This window comes from Corythoichthys intestinalis, chromosome 4 (assembly GCF_030265065.1).
Source record: "Corythoichthys intestinalis isolate RoL2023-P3 chromosome 4, ASM3026506v1, whole genome shotgun sequence".
NCBI classification, from domain to species: domain Eukaryota; kingdom Metazoa; phylum Chordata; class Actinopteri; order Syngnathiformes; family Syngnathidae; genus Corythoichthys; species Corythoichthys intestinalis.
In genome coordinates, this window is record NC_080398.1 from 58,704,863 (window position 1) to 58,722,259 (window position 17,397).

Consider the following 17,397-nt stretch of genomic DNA (forward strand, 5'->3'; position numbering starts at 1 on the left):
TTCCACACATAGCAAAGGTTACTAGCTAGTTATCGCAATACCCTTGTGTCTAGTTAAGTGGAGGGTAAAGAATTGGGCTAGGGCCAATTGTCCCCCAAATCCTTTAAACTTCACATTGTGTGACCTGTTTTTTTTGGGTTTTTTTTTTTTTTGTTGTTGTTGTTGTTTGTTTGTTTTTAGAAAAAAAAAAAATTATCACTAGTTACTTTGCCAAGTAACTAATTACTCTTACGTTCAGGTAACTGAGTTACTAACGCAATTACTTTTTGGGAGAAGTAATTTGTAACTGTAATTAATTACTATTTTAAAGTAAAATTAACAACACTGCATATACTGTATATAGATATAACTAGATGCAAAATGACAGACACGGCACTAGATGCGTTAGTAAACAGCCGCCATCTTAAAGCAGTAGACCTTTTATTACGGCTCTGTTGTAGAGAACCTTCCTAACGAACCTAAGTAACTTTTTATCTAAAATACTTCTAAATCGGCAAAATCTTGACTTGAATCTATCTTTAAATGATGAAATAGTTTTAAAACTTTCATTTGTCAAAAGTAGAGAGAAGGGAACTAATGCAATAATGGGAGCAATTTTAACAACTTTTAACAGTTGATTCAGGGTGAAGGGTAAATTAGGGTAAAGAATTGGGCTCGGGCCAATTGTACCAAAAACCTTCACAAAAAAAACTTAGCATTAACACATAGTGTGGCCAATGTTTTTTTTTTTTTTTTTTTTTTAAGGAAAAAAAAAAGTAATTATCATCAATTACTTTGCCAAGTAACTAATTACTCTTACATTCAGGTAATTGAGTTACTAACGCAATTACTTTTTGGGAGAAGTAATTTGTAACTATAATTAATTACTTTTTTTCAGTAAGATTAACAACACTGGTTGGTAATGTATCAAATACTTATTTCATGCAGTTAAATACAAATTTATTGTTTAAAAATTATACAATGTGATTTTCTGGATTTTTCTATTAGATTCCGTCCCTGACAGTTGAAGAGAACTTATGATACAAATTACAGACCTCTACATGGCTTGCAAGTTGGAAAACCAGAAGTGGGGTAGAGTCCCGTTTCATTCAGACGCCGACAGACCGTACGGGTTGACACTGTTGTACCCTCGGACTGCAGGACAGCTTGAACTTGTTTGGATGTTAGTCGAGATTCTTTATCCGCCATCCGCACAATCTTTCGTTGTAATCTCTCGTCAATTTTTTCTTTTCCGTCCTCATTTAGGGAGGTTAGCCACAGTGCCATGGGCTTTACACTTATTGATGACACTGCGCACAGTAGACACTGGAACATTCTGGTCTTTGGAGATGGACTTGTAGACTTGAGATTGCCCGTGCTTCCTCACAATTTTGCTTCTCAAGTCCTCAGACAGTTGTTTGGTCTTCTTTCTTTTCTCCATGCTCAATGAAGGACACAGGACAGAGGTTGCATCAACTTTAATCCATTTTAACTGGCTGCAAGTGTGATTTAGTTATTGCCACCACCTGTTATGTGCCACAGGTGCTGTTAATGACACAAATTAGAGATATATCAGATGATTTTTCAAAGGGTGCCAAGACTTTTGGCCAGCTCATTTATGGAGTTTTATGTAAAATGATAATGATTTAATTTTCCCCCCATTCTTTGTTTTTTCATTGCAAACAAAATAAATTAAGATTTTACTACCAAAGCATTTGTAATTGCAATCATTTTCTGGGAGAAATTGAGCGTTATCTGACAGAATTGAAGGGGTGCCAATACTTTTGGCCAGCAGTGTATGTGTGACGTTTCCTCAAGCCGCAAAGACAAGCTATTTTACACTCCAGAGGGAGAAATTCTCTTTGTTTTAGTTTTTCTAAAAGATGTAGGCATATGTGTAAAGCAAAAAAGTAAAAATGTTTTTCACAAAATGGCATCTCTTCTGCCTTTGCTTTATTTTTTAAAACACTTTTCTTTTTATTATTATTAAAGCAGTCTTATCTCTAATTCAAGGTTTGCTTGTTTGATTAAAATATACCAACAAATTGTTAAAGTTAACAGTCATCATCAAGTTGCATCAGTTATCCCTTTCACTAAGCTGGTGCTACACTTACATTGCAGCGGAAAACAAGGTTATTGTGTGAAATAAAAATATTGTTCATCTGAAGAAGCAATAACATACAGTATTTTTTTTTTTTTTTGCATTTTGTTCCCACATCACCATTAATGTTGTCATCGCAATCATGATTTGCAGGTGCTTTATAATGCTTTAATGAGCCTCTCAATTTGATGTACTTTTTTGCCATCTTATGGCATCTGCGGGTAATTACAAACCGCTTGTAGGGACAGTATCGATCCGGGATTTCATTTCTATATGTGACATGGGTCCGATTAGCATAAACTTTTGGCAGGGGTTTACTGTATTATTATGATAGCAGGCATGTGCAGAGGGGGCGCGGAGGGTGCTTGAGCACCTGCCCTTTTGTACCTATATGCCTAAAGTGCCCCTTTTAACTGGACTTTTTTTTTTTTGTGTGCCTATGTGTGTCCTGGCCGATTGTATAGGCACGCCACCGAGTACTTTACTCGAACACCGAAAACACCTTTAAAAAAAATTTAAAAATTCAAAAAGCCGTCTGTGTGCTGCTAAGTTGACGCATAACACCCCCCCTGCACGCTGTTCCTCTGTGACCTGGGTGTGTAGTGAGGAGTCTGAGGACATCTGGTGGTTGAAAAATAAACGGTGTTACCCTATTAATCCGTATTCAAGCAAATACTGTAGTGAAAAATCTTACACCAGGTTTATTGTGGGGATTTAAAAAAAAAAATAACAACATGTAATTTTCTCTTATATAGTTTTCTACTTTAACTCATTCACTCCCAGCCATTTTCACCGGTGCAACCCCCTTCGCTCCCGGCCATTTTACTGGATTTTGACTGATTTTGCAAGGCCCACAGAAAATTCTGTTCTATTGCTACATAAACATTGAACCCACCAAAAGAAAGATCAGTCTCTCTTCTTTCAGCAGGAGAAAAAAATAGTTCACATCTTTTTTCATTCTTTAGAAATCAGCATTAGAAAATAGCTTAGTTTGAGCAATTTTCCAATTTCTGATGAAAAAACAGAAATTGAGCTTTTTGTGAAAGCATACATTTCAAACATAACTTTGACTTTAACACAGCTATTTTTTGCTCTTGTGACATCCCAAACACCTGAATAATGTTTTCCTTTTACAAAATAACACAAACAACAAGACAAATAGAGCTTTTGATAGCAAAGTAACAATGTAGTTACACATAACTAACTGAAGATGACGCCGTTGTGGCTGCGACAGCCAGGTTAAACTTTTCCCTCATCGCCGCCTGTTTCATAAAGATGGATTTTTTTGAGTCCCTGCTGGCTCTGCTCGGCGAGCAGCACTGACTCAACGGCATCGTCCGCTGCACTGGTGGTCCCTGTCGTTATGCTCGGTCGTCCAGCGCCTGGCATCCCGGGCGTCTTCCCGGTTGTTCTGCTCGGTCGTCCGCCGCCTGGCATCCTGGACGTCCATTCGGTCGTCTTCCACCGGCGCCCAGGCCCTGTGGCCTGGCCGTTTGTTCCGTTGAATCGGGTTGCGGGTCTTACCAAATGCGCTACTGCCCTCCAGTTGCCAGTTTTATTGCTTTAAAATGGATTTTCAGCTTTGTGCTTTGGAGCCGAGTTGAATCCGAACCCATAGATGTCTCTTGTGAAAAAAAAAACGCAAGACGTATGAATACGTCTTTGGGACACTTAAACAATTAAAAATAGAACGTATTTATACGTTTTTGGGAGCAAATGTGTTAATAATAATTACCCCTCGCCCGAGGCCATTTCGATCCGTGTGTCTCTACTCTCTATAGGCATCCATATTTGTCCGTTATCTAGAAAGGTACACATCTTTAAGTTCTCTAATTATTAAATAATAGTTTGGAAAAAACTGCTGATGGTGGCTCAGTGAACATCTAATTTGGTTTGTTCTCAGATGAACAACAAGTTGAGTAAGTAAGTTTTCATATAGAGGTTGAAGGAAGAAAAGACGCAAAGACTGAATCACAGCCAGAAAGTGTTGACGACAGTGTTGATTTCTATTCACTCCCCCCCTCCTCCCAATTAAAGTTTGTCACAGTCACAGCCAATTATATTGTAAAGCTGGTTATACTGAAAGTTATGTTGTTGTAAGGTGTATTAAATTTTTGTTCATGTGCCCCTTTTGATCAACCTTTTGAGCACCTGCTCATCCATCTGTCTCTGCACGGCCCTGAATGATATTTTTTCATATTGGACTCGGGAATATCAGCAGTGCTGCTTTCTCTCAACACTATGGATGTCCCGATCCGATCACAGGGTTTCCCCTAAGATTTTTTGGGAGCTGTGGTTGTGGTGGGCTGCATTGAAGTCGGACAAACCCACCATGTCGTGCTGCGGCGAAATTGCGTCATATCATGACAAATGGGATTTTTTTTTTCCAATTACATTTTCCAAGAAGAACCATAAGAAAGATCTATTTGAAACATTTCATTAGATATTTCGGAACGTGACGGTCTACATTTACGATGGAGCATTAAGGCCAAATAAAAAAATAAAAAATAAAATAAAAGGACTATGACATTAAATTCGTACTATTTGTACGAGAAAAAAACTGGTAAGAGGGTAAGGTAGCTGTAAGCCGCTACGCACTTTACGTACAGTGTATCACAAAAGTGAGTACACCCCTCGCATTTCTGCAGATATTTAAGTATATCTTTTCATGGGACAACACTGACAAAATGACACTTTGACACAATGAAAAGTAGTCTGTCTGCAGCTTATATAATACAGTTAATTTATTTTCCCCTCAAAATATAGCCATTAATATCTAAATCCCTGGCAATAAAAGTGAGTACACCGCATGGGAACTACGTACATCCCTAAATGTCCAAATTGAGTACTGCTTGTCATTTTGCCTCCAAAATGTCATGTGACTTTGTACAGGAGTGCTGTCAGCATTGCTGCAGAGATTGAAGAGGTGGGGGGTCATTCCCACCACCATGCTTGACTGTAGGCATGACACACTTATCTCTGTACTCCTCACCTGGTCGCAGTCACACATGCTTGAGACCATCGGAACCAAACAAATTAATCTGAGTCTCATCAGACAATAGGACATGGTTCCAAATATATCTATGTACTTTGTTGACATGTTTTCAGCAAACTGTTTGCGGGCTTTCTTGTGTATCGTCTTCAGAAGAGGCTTCCTCCTGGGGTGACAGCCATGCACACCAATTTGATGCAAAGTACGGCATATGGTCTGAGCACTAACAGGCTGAGCCCCCCCACCTCTTCAATCTCTGCAGCAAGGCTGACAGCACTCCTGTAACGAGTCACATGACATTTTGGAGGGAAAATGACAAGCAGTACTCAATTTGGACATTTAGGGATGTATGTAGTTCCCATGCAGTGTACTCACTTTTGTTGCCAGGGGTTTAAAATTAATGGCTATATTTTGAGTTATTTTGAGGGGAAAATAAATGAATTCTGTTATATAAGCTGCACACAGGCTACTTTTAATTGTGTCAAAGTGTCACTTTGTCAATGTTGTCTGATGAAAAGATATACTTAAATATCTGCAGAAATGTGACGGTGTACTCACTTTTGTGATATACTGTACATGCACAGTACCTCAGCTGGAAGCTACGACGAAGCGCTAAAATAAATCATTCTATGAATAATAATTTGATGTACACGTGGCAAAATATTAAGGATCTCCTTATTTGTAAAAAACCAATTCTAAAACACAAGATGCCTTCAATATTGTTCATTTTAACGGAGGCGGCAACGCTCATACGTAAAGTATGTAGCTGCTTATTCAGCTACATTAGCCCTACGTAATATTACGACTTATATTCTCGTAGTAATACGAGAAAAAAGCAAACTATTACTACGAGAATAAATGTCAAATATAATAGTACAAGAATAAAAATAGTCTAAATAAAAATTTTAAAAAATATAAAAAACGCAGGGCTAATTTAGCCGCCTCCGTTAAAATCAACAGAATTGAAAGCATCTGTGTTTTAGAATCGGTTTTACAAATGACGAAATCTTGTTCTTTCGGTCACAACCCACCGCTTGTGACCATAGGTGTGGAGGAACGTTTGTATGCATGTGAGTTCAAATAACAAAAATAATAATAATGCAGCACAGCATAGCAAGTCACTGATCGGCCATCGACGGGGTCGCTCCCTCCCGACTCGAGCAAACTGGAGTATATAAAAAGCATATAGGGGACAATTAAACCACGAAAGGGAACCACGTGGTACGCCAAGTTAGACAATCGCTTTCACTTTCGTGACTTTTTGAACTATCAAACTGTCAGGACTTCCAGGAAAGCGAGACTCATGAAACATCCGCCCCGAGAGCCACTGCCTATCTCGGCTTCTGTCACTCTGACACGGTACGTTCAGCAACAGCATGCAAAACACATCTGCCACATTAGAACCCGATTTTGTGTAGCTCCATCACAGCTCCATGCAGTAATGCTGCACATACAATGGGGCAAACAAGTATTTAGTCAACCACCAATTGTGCAAGTTTTCCTACTTGAAAAGATTAGAGAGGCCTGTAATTGTCAACATGGGTAAACCTTAACCATGAGAGACAGCATGTGGGGAAAAAAAATCACATTGTTTGATTTTTAAAGAATTTATTTTCAAATTAGAGTGGAAAATAAGTATTTGGTCACCTACAAACAAGCAAGATTTCTGGCTGTCAAAGAAGTCTAACTTCTTCTAACGAGGTCTAACGAGGCTCCACTCGTTACCTGTATTAATGGCACTCATTATCAGTATAAAAGACGCCCAGTCCACAAACTCAGTCAGTCACACTCCAAACTCCACTATGGCCAAGATCAAAGAGCTGTCAAAGGACACCAGAGACAAAATTGTAGACCTGCACCAGGCTGGGAAGACTGAATCTGCAATAGATAAAACGCTTGGTGTAAAGAAATCAACTGTGGGAGCAATTATTAGAAAATGGAAGACTTACAAGACAACTGATAATCTACCTCAATCTGGGGCTCCATGCAAGATCTCAGCCCCTGCCATCAAAATGATAACAAGAACAGTGAGCAAAAATCCCAGAACCACACAGGGGACCTAGTGAATGACTTACAGAGAGCTGGGACCACAGTAACAAAGGCTACTATCAGTAACACAATGCGCCGCCAGGGACTCAAATCCTGCACTGCTAGACATGTCCCCCTGCTGAAGCCAGTTCACGTCCAGGCCCGTCTGCGGTTCGCTAGAGAGCATTTGGATGATCCAGAAGAGGACTGGGAGAATGTGTTATGGTCAGATGAAACCAAAATAGAACTTTTTGATAGAAACACAGGTTCTCGTGTTTGGAGGAGAAAGAATACTGAATTGCATCCGAAGAACACTATACCCACTGTGAAGCATGGGGGTGGAAACATCATGCTTTGGGGCTGTTTTTCTGCAAAGGGACCAGGACGACTGATCCGTGTAAAGGAAAGAATGAATGGGGCCATGCATCGAGAGATATTGAGTGAAAATCTCCTTCCATCAGCAAGGGCATTGAAGATGAGACGTGGCTGGGTCTTTCAGCATTACAATGATCCCAAACACACAGCCGGGGCTTCGTAAGAAGCATTTCAAGGTCCTGGAGTGGCCTAGCCAGTCTCCAGATCTCAACCCAATAGAAAATCTGTGGAGGGAGTTGAAAGTCCTTGTTGCCCAACGACAGCCCCAAAACATCACTGCTCTAGAAGAGATCTGCATGGAATAGGCCAAAATACCAGCAAGTGTGTGAAAAGCTTGTGAAGAGTTACAGAAAACGTTTGGCCTCCGTTATTGCCAACAAAGGGTACATAACAAAGTATTGAGATGAACTTCTGGTATTGACCAAATACTTATTTTCCACCATGGTTTGCAAATAAATTCTTTAAAAATCCAACTATGTGATTTTCTGTTTTTTCCACATTATGTCTCTCATGGTTGAGGTTTACCCATGCTGACAATCACAAGCCTCTCTTAATATTTTCAAGTGGGAGAACTTGCACAATTAGTGGTTGACCAAATACTTTTTTGCCCCACTGTTTGTAAAGTAGCAAAAGCGCACCTTGCATTCACAATCGAAGCAGGGTGCTGACAAAAAGAAATCTGGTCCGTTTTAAACGGACCAAAACGTGCTAGTGTGAAAGTGCCCTTAAATGCAGTAATTAATAAAAGTAAAGTAATAATAAATAACACGAATAAAAAAACATTTTCAGTCGCTGTTCATTCAGGTCCCAAATATTCCACAGCACTGTAGTTGGGGACCAGTGGTAGCACAACTGTGTACATAAACATTTTAACTCCCAATGCAACAAAAAGCAACACGAATGGTGTTTGTATCCAACGGGTCGATTTATTAGTTGTTTCCAGACGATATTTAGGTGTGCATTGCCAGCAGCATTGTATCATGCTTACCTTCCAGACGTCATGTGACTCCACTGTCCAAAATCAATGTCTGGAAGGCTGGCTGCATGATATGTCTCACCTGTACACAGACTGCTTGAGGTCGAACAGGATTTCTACTGTGACACAGCAAATGAATTCTCAAACAAAAAAATGTACTGTTCTATTAAAACCTAAAAAAATGATATATGATCATACAAACCAGAAATATTAGAAAACTATACAGTTGAATATGCTAGATGAATTAAGTTCTGCATTACAAATATTTCCATGTAAATATAGATTTTTTTTCTTGTCTACCAATTATCATTGCAGGAATCAATTGTGCATTTCTGTGTAAGAAAAATGGTTGGTGTACAGTTGATGGGGGAAGCATCAAGTAGAGAAAAATAACACTGTGCTTCGAGTACACAATTTCAACCATCGAGACTCAATCTGAAGTGAGAGAGAAAGAAAATCAAACCTCATTCTAATTATTGAGGTACCAAGGAGCAGTCCCAAAGCAGAATGTAAACACCAACAACTTCACATCCCATTGCCATTTAAATACGTGCTTTACATTCTTACACATGTAAAGTTGAAGCCATATGTGTACATAAACTGTGCAAAAACTTTTTTTTTTGTATCACTGTCTGAAGACAAATCAGACTAAACCTCTCCTGTTTTAGGTCTCTCAGGATTACTGAAATTAGCTATCGCTAAACATGATAACTGTAATGATTGATCGTATGATTATTTGCGCACCAAATTATCACTGGTGCAATTTGAAACCCTACCATTTAAAGACTGTAGAATGTGCTAATTTAATTTTTGGTATGTAATAGACATAGGTTGTAGCTGCGACGATTAATCGATTCGCTCGAGCAATTCCATTAGAAAAAAGCTTCGAATCAAATTTTACTGCTTGGACTATTGGTTTAATTAGAGTAGCATTGTAATGGTTTGTTTTGAAAGTGTTTGCATTTAGTTTTATTGATTTGGGTGGATATACCGCTCTCTAGTGGCAACAGTAAATATGATTTAACTCATTTAACATGGCTGAAACCAGCTGCTCCCTGTTAAGACCAACAGAAGTTTTTGTCTGAGCAAAATATTTTTTTTAATGCATTTGTAATTTATAGGTATATTTAGCCGTTTTATGTGGGAATATATGTTTGAACAATTTGATAAGAGCAAAAAAAATGTAAATGCAAGTTAGCCAATTGTTCTTTTGTTGTACTTAGATCCTCATTTATTTATTTTTCAATACGGGCGGCCGTGACACAGTTGGTAGTTGTCCTAGGACCGAAAGGTCAGCGGTTGGATTCCCGGCTTCGACTGCGCACTGTCGAAGTGCCCTTGGGCAAGGCACTGAACCCTAATTTTCCCCAAATGGGTTGGCAGCGCCTTGCATGGCAGCAGCATGTGCGTGATGGGGTAAATGTGTGCTAATGTAAAGCGCTTTGGGCATGGTAACCATGTAGATAAATGTGCTAAATAAGTACTGTCTATTTACCATTTAATAGCATTTTAGGTTAAGCTCTGGTATTTTTATCTATTTTTAAATGAAAGTGCAATCCTGGATACTTTGAAGAAATATTCGGGAATTTTATTTTGTATTTGCATTTAAAGAGCATACGACACGAGAAAAAAAGTCTTAAATGGTATTATTATGTGAATTAGAATCATATTTTGAGACGATTCGACTATATACAACAATTTAGCAAAGCACAGATGACGAGAAATTAGCCTTTTAATCTGCCAGTTAGCCACGCCTACCATTATAGGGCTTTAGCGTCCCCAACAGGTGGATGACGTCAGCGGTAGACTGGGCTCATCGATTTTACTATTCAGCCCATTAAGGGGGAATTATTCAGAACGAGGAAAACGCGACGAAGAAAGCCGCCAAATGTCATTGTTTCAGTCTCTCTACTCCAATATTTTTACAGGATATTCTTTTTATCCAAGTATTTTTCCCCAATAGCAATATAAATGGCTTGAGAAGGACCAGTCAGCCCGTAGAGGGAGAACTATTCACAACGAGGAAAACGCGACGAAGAGAGCAGCAAAATGTCATTGTTTCTGTCTCTTTACTTCAATTTTTTTCCGGATATTCTTTTTATCCAAGTATTTTTCCCCAATAGCTATATAAATGGCTTGAGAAGCACCAGTCAGCCCGTCGAGGGGGAACTATTCACAATGAGGAAAACGCGACGAAGAGAGCAGCAAAATGTCATTGTTTCTGTCTCTTTACTTCAATTTTTTTCCGGATATTCTTTTTATCCAAGTATTTTCCCCAATTGCTAAATAAATGGCATGGTCATGACAAATAACAGTCTTGTGCTGAATGGAATATGAAATAATAAAAATGCATTTATTCAGGACGACACGGCAAAATTACTCCATAATGGTCAAAACTGTCGACTTCACCTTTACTGTCGCACCTCTCGAACTATATTTCATGACACCTAAATCGGACATATGTCATTTCCCTTCCCCGGCTTCGGAGAATGTAAACAACCCAGAAGGCGTGACAGCTAGCCGACATGCTAACCCGAACCGAGTGATGTTTCAAAGTCTTCAAAGCGGAAAATCACACATAACTATCCTGGATTATTTGACATGACGACCCGGTTGTCTATTGTCGTCGCGGATCGGCAAACCGCCCGGCGAAGAGCAATTTACAGTTTGTTCCCCGGAGGAGGGTGGCTGGAGTTGTTGTGCAGCTAACGGGCTGCTGCTAATGACCATTAGGACAGCCTTTTACATGCCTATCAATGATCAAACGTAAGTAGTCCTTCATTTAAAGGAAGTTTGTAGTGTTTACTTTGTAATCGCTGTATTCGTATTTGACATAATACAAAACAAGATGTTTACTCACGTCCTCCTAAGTCCAATGGTCCCACAGTAAATATCCACGGTGAATGGGAACCTTTTGAAACTCCAAAAAGGCGCATACGCCTCTCCCTCATACAGAATGATTTTTCTGCAGCCGTTTGGCTGGCGTGATGCGAAAAATAAACGTATTAATCCGCAAAATCAGCTGAATCATTCGTCCCCATACACAACAGTACGCTGTATAGTGAAGAGGACGTCTTCTACCGTACACGTCACAGCGCCCTCCTCCTCAATGCAAGACCGAAGCCGGAAGTCACTCATTTTCCTGGCGCGGGATTCAAAAAACTAAATAAATATAGCGATCGCTTCCACACACATCCAAGCGGTCCATATCATTCAGGAGCATAAAATAAACATGCTTTTTCGTGTCACAAGCACTTTAATGTTCTTTTGAAAGTGTAATCTTCGCAAGCCTTTGTTTAAATTTAGTCTGCAACGCATTAAATGTTCCTTATCCGATTACCCGATTATTTGAACTAACTAACTGACAGATTAACAGGTAACTAAAATAATCGATAGCTGCAGACCTAGTTGTAGACTACACATGATGTATGTTCACATGATCATTGCTAACATTCGTGTGTAGTTCCTTATTACGCTCTTGTTTCAGAAGAACAAAATATACATTCTAGAGTGGCCAAGTCAAAGTCCAAACTTGAACCCCATAGAGATGCTGTGGCATGACCTATAGACAGCGATTCATGCCAGACATCCCAGGAATCTGACTGAACTACAGCAATTTTGTTGAGAAGAATGGGCCAAGATTAGTCCTGATCGATGTGCCAGACTGATCTGCAGCTACAGGATGTGTCTGGTTGAAGTTATTACTGTCAAAGCGGGGGCCACAAAATATTAAATGTGATGGTTCACTAACTTATTTTTGCCCCTTTTGTCATTGTTTGCATACTATCCTCATCAAAATATGAAAACCTATAAATGTTTGGGTGGTTTTAGTAAAAGCAGACGCTGTTTTTCATCTGTGTGATGATGACAAGGATCAGATCATATTTGATGGTGATTTTATGCAGAAATGTGAGAAATTACAAGAGGTTCAGATACTTTTTCATACCATTGTAGTACTTTTTGTGTATATGAACTTGTGCTCAAAGAAAATATTAAAGATACACGATAATATCGGTCACCGATAATTATCGGCCGATAATGGCAATTATGACATCACACAGATAATCCAGATAATAAAAAAATTCAACCGATAATGCAATCCGATAATTATATACTTGATTTAGTCTCCAAATGTGCGCAACCGAAGAATTCAGCACTCCCTCAGGGGCTTCAGAGAGGGGAGGGGAGGGGTTGAGGAGGCGGAGTTACACGACAGGAAGTAGGTGAATATTATGGCGGCTGTTACTAAAAAAAACAACGCTCTCGCCATCTGCGAAACATGTACCATAGAAGTTCCACGAGGCAGAAAGAAAGCGTCCTCATTCAAAACCACTAACCCAGCAGCAATTTAAAACTGCATCACAAAGATTTTTGGAACGAATACGAGGCTGCTGCTAGCGGGAATGCTAAAGCTATTGTAAACACTAACTACGTTAAACTACAGGGCTTGTGACGATACAGAGTCGGGCTGTTTGGGAATGCAGCCCAAGGCGGGTGGTAAATTCGCATCTAAGGCTAAACACCGGCACGACTGGAGACCGATAGTCGGCAAGTAGCCGTCTTCCGACAGAGCCCGCCGCTCCAGCACTGGCAGGCCACCGCCGCCTCGCCATGGGCAGGCCGAGCCTGGTTCCCCGGCCTCGGGACCTCCGGCGACCACCCCGGTTTCTCGAGCGTTCCCCCATGGCGTGCGAGCAGAGCCAGGACCCGAATACGCCGCGGCGAACCGGCCAGGGCGGGCGGATTATCCGGTACGAACGTAGCTGCCGCCGAGATGAGACACGTTTTTTTTTTTTTTTTTACCTAAATGACCCGAGAACCAAAGCCCTGGATAAAAAAGATAATGCCGTTTATACGACCACCATTCTTCATGAAAAAGTGATGTCCAGTAAGCAAGCTTATCATGACGGCACAGTGGTTAGATGGTAATTTAAACATGGAGAAAACGAAGTCAGCCAGTCAATAATGCATGCAGTATGTAAAATGACGAGCGGTCAGATGACTTTGTAACGCTGCCTTTATTTTCGGCTTAACAAAACTCAGGCACAAAACAACACGCACACGGATGCGAGCTCCAAGTCCGTCCAAATAGTACTGCCTTGTAGCAGTTTAGCTGCTGTAAAGCAAATGTCGTTAAAGCCGCAAATGTAAACAAAGCCCTGCAGAATGGGTACATGACATCTCGCTCTTTTGAGTTAATCATTTTCACAATGTGCAACAAAGCATATAACATTAGCAATCACTTTTCAAATTATTTAACTTATTTCTCTGCTCAATTACAGTCACAGTAGATAATCAAATTCTTAAATCAATATTCTGTAGCCACAAATATTATTCAAAATCTTTCCTTCTTCCAAGTTTTTTTTTTTTTTTTTTTTTTTTTTTTTTTTAGGATTGAGTATAATAATGTATTGCTTAAAACAAGGCTGTTAAGATTATTTTCAGCTAGCTATTTTTCTTCCAAGAAATCTGAGAGAAATACACTTGAAGCGATGGCAGATAATTTCACTTGTTGCCAATAGATTTACACTTAAAACTGACTAGTTTTAAGGAAGTGTGTTTTGCAGTGTATTAATGTTATGTTAGGAATGGCTTACTTCTAAAGGCATTTTTGTGCAACTTAGGTATTTACTCTGTAAGAAATTGTTGCCAAAAGTTTACCATTACACAATGTCAGACAATCTGTCATTGTTCATATTTTATGTTGAAAAAAAGAGCAATAAATTATATTTTTGCACAGTAATATTTTCTTTTGTGTATACTTTAAAATTTCACATAAATCTTCTAATAGAATTATCGGCTTGACATTATCGGTTATCGGTTGGAATGAGGAAATTATCGGTTATCGGTTGAAAAATGTATTATCGTGCATCACTAGAAAATATCAAATTCTATGACAAATTCTCTCGTTATTTTTGGCATAGAACAAAATAAAATAATTCTGTAATCCTGACTGACCTGAAACAAGAGAGGATTAGTCTGATTTGACTTCAGACAGGGAGACAAAAAAATTAAATGTGTTTTTCCACAGTGTATGTATACTTCTGGCTTCAACTGTATATGATATACAACGCGCTCCAAATTGACCCGGTAGGATCATTACACAAATTACTCCGCAAGCTCAGGTTACAATTCATGAATGAGTTCTTTCCTCATGATGGATTGCAGATGTCTTGCTATGTGAAGAAAATAAAAATCATTGGCTACCACAGACGGCGATAGATGTCTAATCTATTTGACCTGGGAGGGCTGGGAGCAAATAAACATTTGTTCATTCGCTGCCAGCCAGCCCTGCCAGATCAAATGTATTGGACGTCTACTTGTAACAAACCAACTTAAATTCACAGCAGAAGGACGAAAAAAAAAAAAACATGATTAGACGTCTATCAACGTCAATAGCACTGAAAGAGTTAAAAAGAGGAAATATCATCTCAACTGGTAACGCTGGAATAACAGGAGCTCCTCAACTCTCCAGAAATAAATAATGAACCCATTCACTTGTCCTTCAAATGGAAAGGGGGCTCTGGAACATACAGTCGTACTGTAATTGCATCCGGGAAATGCTTACTTCTGACAGACATCCCTTACAGGCTCACTCATTTCAGGGAAGCGTGGATGGGGCTTGGTACTCACACATCTCGATGTCTTAGTTTTTTTGTTGGCCTGGAGGACGTGGATGATCTGGGGGAGCCTTTGAAGACATCCAAGGTGAGATTAGGTCAGGACCCAGTTTATCAGATAGTGAGATCCTTGACATCAGGAAATGATTGAAGCGGTGAAAGTGAGCTGATGCTAGAGCTGGAAACCCTCCATGGGTCCCTCCTGCTGTTGAAAGATGAACTGGCCCTGACCCTGGTCCACCTGTGGTGCCAGGCTGGCGTCTTCCTCATCCACACCAAAGTAGTGCTCGATCAGGTCAAAGGCCTTCTGGTAGATCTCCTGGTTCTCGTGACTCTGCAAGAATTCAATCTTGTCCAAGCCTGATGAGTATGCACACACAAGGAAGGGATGATTAAGTTTTCAGTTCATTTACCAATATTATAAACTGCTTGGAATCAATAAATCAGTAGAAATGACAAATTATCATCCAATTGGTAGGACCTTCAGGTATACGGTGTGAGGAAAAAGTACACTCGAGGATTTGATAATAGGATTTGAAGGATTTGAAAAGACCCAGGGGCCACATCCAACCCCCCAACATTTATTTTTTGTGGCCCCCTAAAGTATATCATCTGCATCCACTTCATGTTTCTTGCTAAAATAAATTTCAACTAACTTGAGAACTCACATATAAATATGTATTTTGGTGACAGAGTTTGTAATTTTTTCACTGCTGTCTTAACGCTAGAAATTCAGCAGACCCTTGGCAGAACTTGAGCTGACCACAATAACTAGAGTTGTCAGAGAATGACTTTTTAAACGATAACTGATATCATCCAACTCCAAAAATCCGATACCGATATAAAACTGATACATATAAAGTATATGCAGCCGTGGATTTAACATACTATGGCCAATTGTATTGTGCCCCACTGGATGCTTCAGTAATGATAAATTCAACAACTTCAAGGTTTTCCAAATAAACATTACGTGAAAAATAAGAATAACTTCAAGTGAAGTCATGGGAAAAATGCCTATATCGCACCACTATATTTATTGTTGAAATCAAAATAGTGCAAACATCCGTTTTTTTTTTGTTTTTTTTAAATCTTTATCAAGTGCAAGGGCAAAGAGCCAATAAGGCACTGCCAAATGACATATGGCTCATACAGTGCTTCTAGCTCAAAATAACAATAAAGGCACATAGCTTCAGTACAATGAGTAAGATGAAGAGTGAAGAGTATCCTACTATTAACGAGTGCTTCTCAATTATTTTCTGTTGTGTTGCTATGAGCAACATAAAATGGTGTGTTTTTTTTTTGCACTGAGCGACTTGGTATGCCACCTTATATTTTGCTAACAGTGCTCGCTTCTTTACTGATGTAGTACTCACAAAATGGGACGATTGTTGGAGATATTCAGCACGTTTTCGCTTAAAAACTACAAAGGATTTGATTGAGGGCCAATGTCTTTAAGTGACGTCTTGATTGATTTGGCTTCATGCAGTCCACTCCCAACATTTTTGGACAAAGTTAAGATAGTGGTCTTTCCTTGTCTCTCACTGTATTGAGAGTGAAGCCAAACTCTACGTAAGACTTGTCAAATTTCCTCATCTTAGCTTTCGGGAGACTTCCTACAGTGCCTTGCAAAAGTATTCGGCCCCCTTGAATCTTGCAACCTTTCGCCACATTTCAGGCTTCAAACATAAAGATATGAAATTTAATTTTTTTGTCAAGAATCAACAACAAGTGGGACACAATCGTGAAGTGGAACAACATTTATTGGATAATTTAAACTTTTTCAACAAATAAAAAACTGAAAAGTGGGGCGTGCAATATTATTCGACCCCTTTCAGTGCAGCAAACTCACTCCAGAAGTTCAGTGAGGATCTCTGAATGATCCAATGTTGTCCTAAATGACTGATGATGATAAATAGAATCCACCTGTGTGTAATCAAGTCTCCGTATAAATGCACCTGCTCTGTGATAGTCTCAGGGTTCTGTTTAAAGTGCAGAGAGCATTATGAAAACCAAGGAACACACCAGGCAGGTCCGAGATACTGTTGTGGAGAAGTTTAAAGTCGGATTTGGATACAAAAAGATTTCCCAAGCTTTAAACATCTCAAGGAGCACTGTGCAAGCCATCATATTGAAACGGAAGGAGCATCAGACCACTGCAAATCTACCAAGACCCGGCCGTCCTTCCAAACTTTCTTCTCAAACAAGGAGAAAACTGATGCAGCCAAGAAGCCCATGATCACTCTGGATGAACTGCAGAGATCTACAGCTGAGGCGGGAGAGTCTGTCCATAGGACAACAATCAGTCGTACACTGCACAAATCTGGCC

At 39.6% G+C, this 17,397-nt stretch overlaps 1 protein-coding gene across 3 annotated transcripts in view; it reads right to left on the reverse strand.

The window, feature by feature from the left end:
• Positions 1-8,050: 8,050 nt before the first annotated feature.
• Positions 8,051-17,397, reverse strand: part of kpna5 (karyopherin alpha 5 (importin alpha 6)) — a 35,186-nt gene continuing 25,839 nt past the window's right edge. For all 3 annotated transcript variants that reach the window (XM_057834110.1, XM_057834111.1, XM_057834112.1), the window contains exon 14: positions 8,051-15,431. In XM_057834110.1, the coding sequence (XP_057690093.1) occupies positions 15,244-15,431 (188 nt within the window). In that variant the 3' untranslated portion in view covers positions 8,051-15,243. The remainder of the gene's footprint in view (positions 15,432-17,397) is intronic.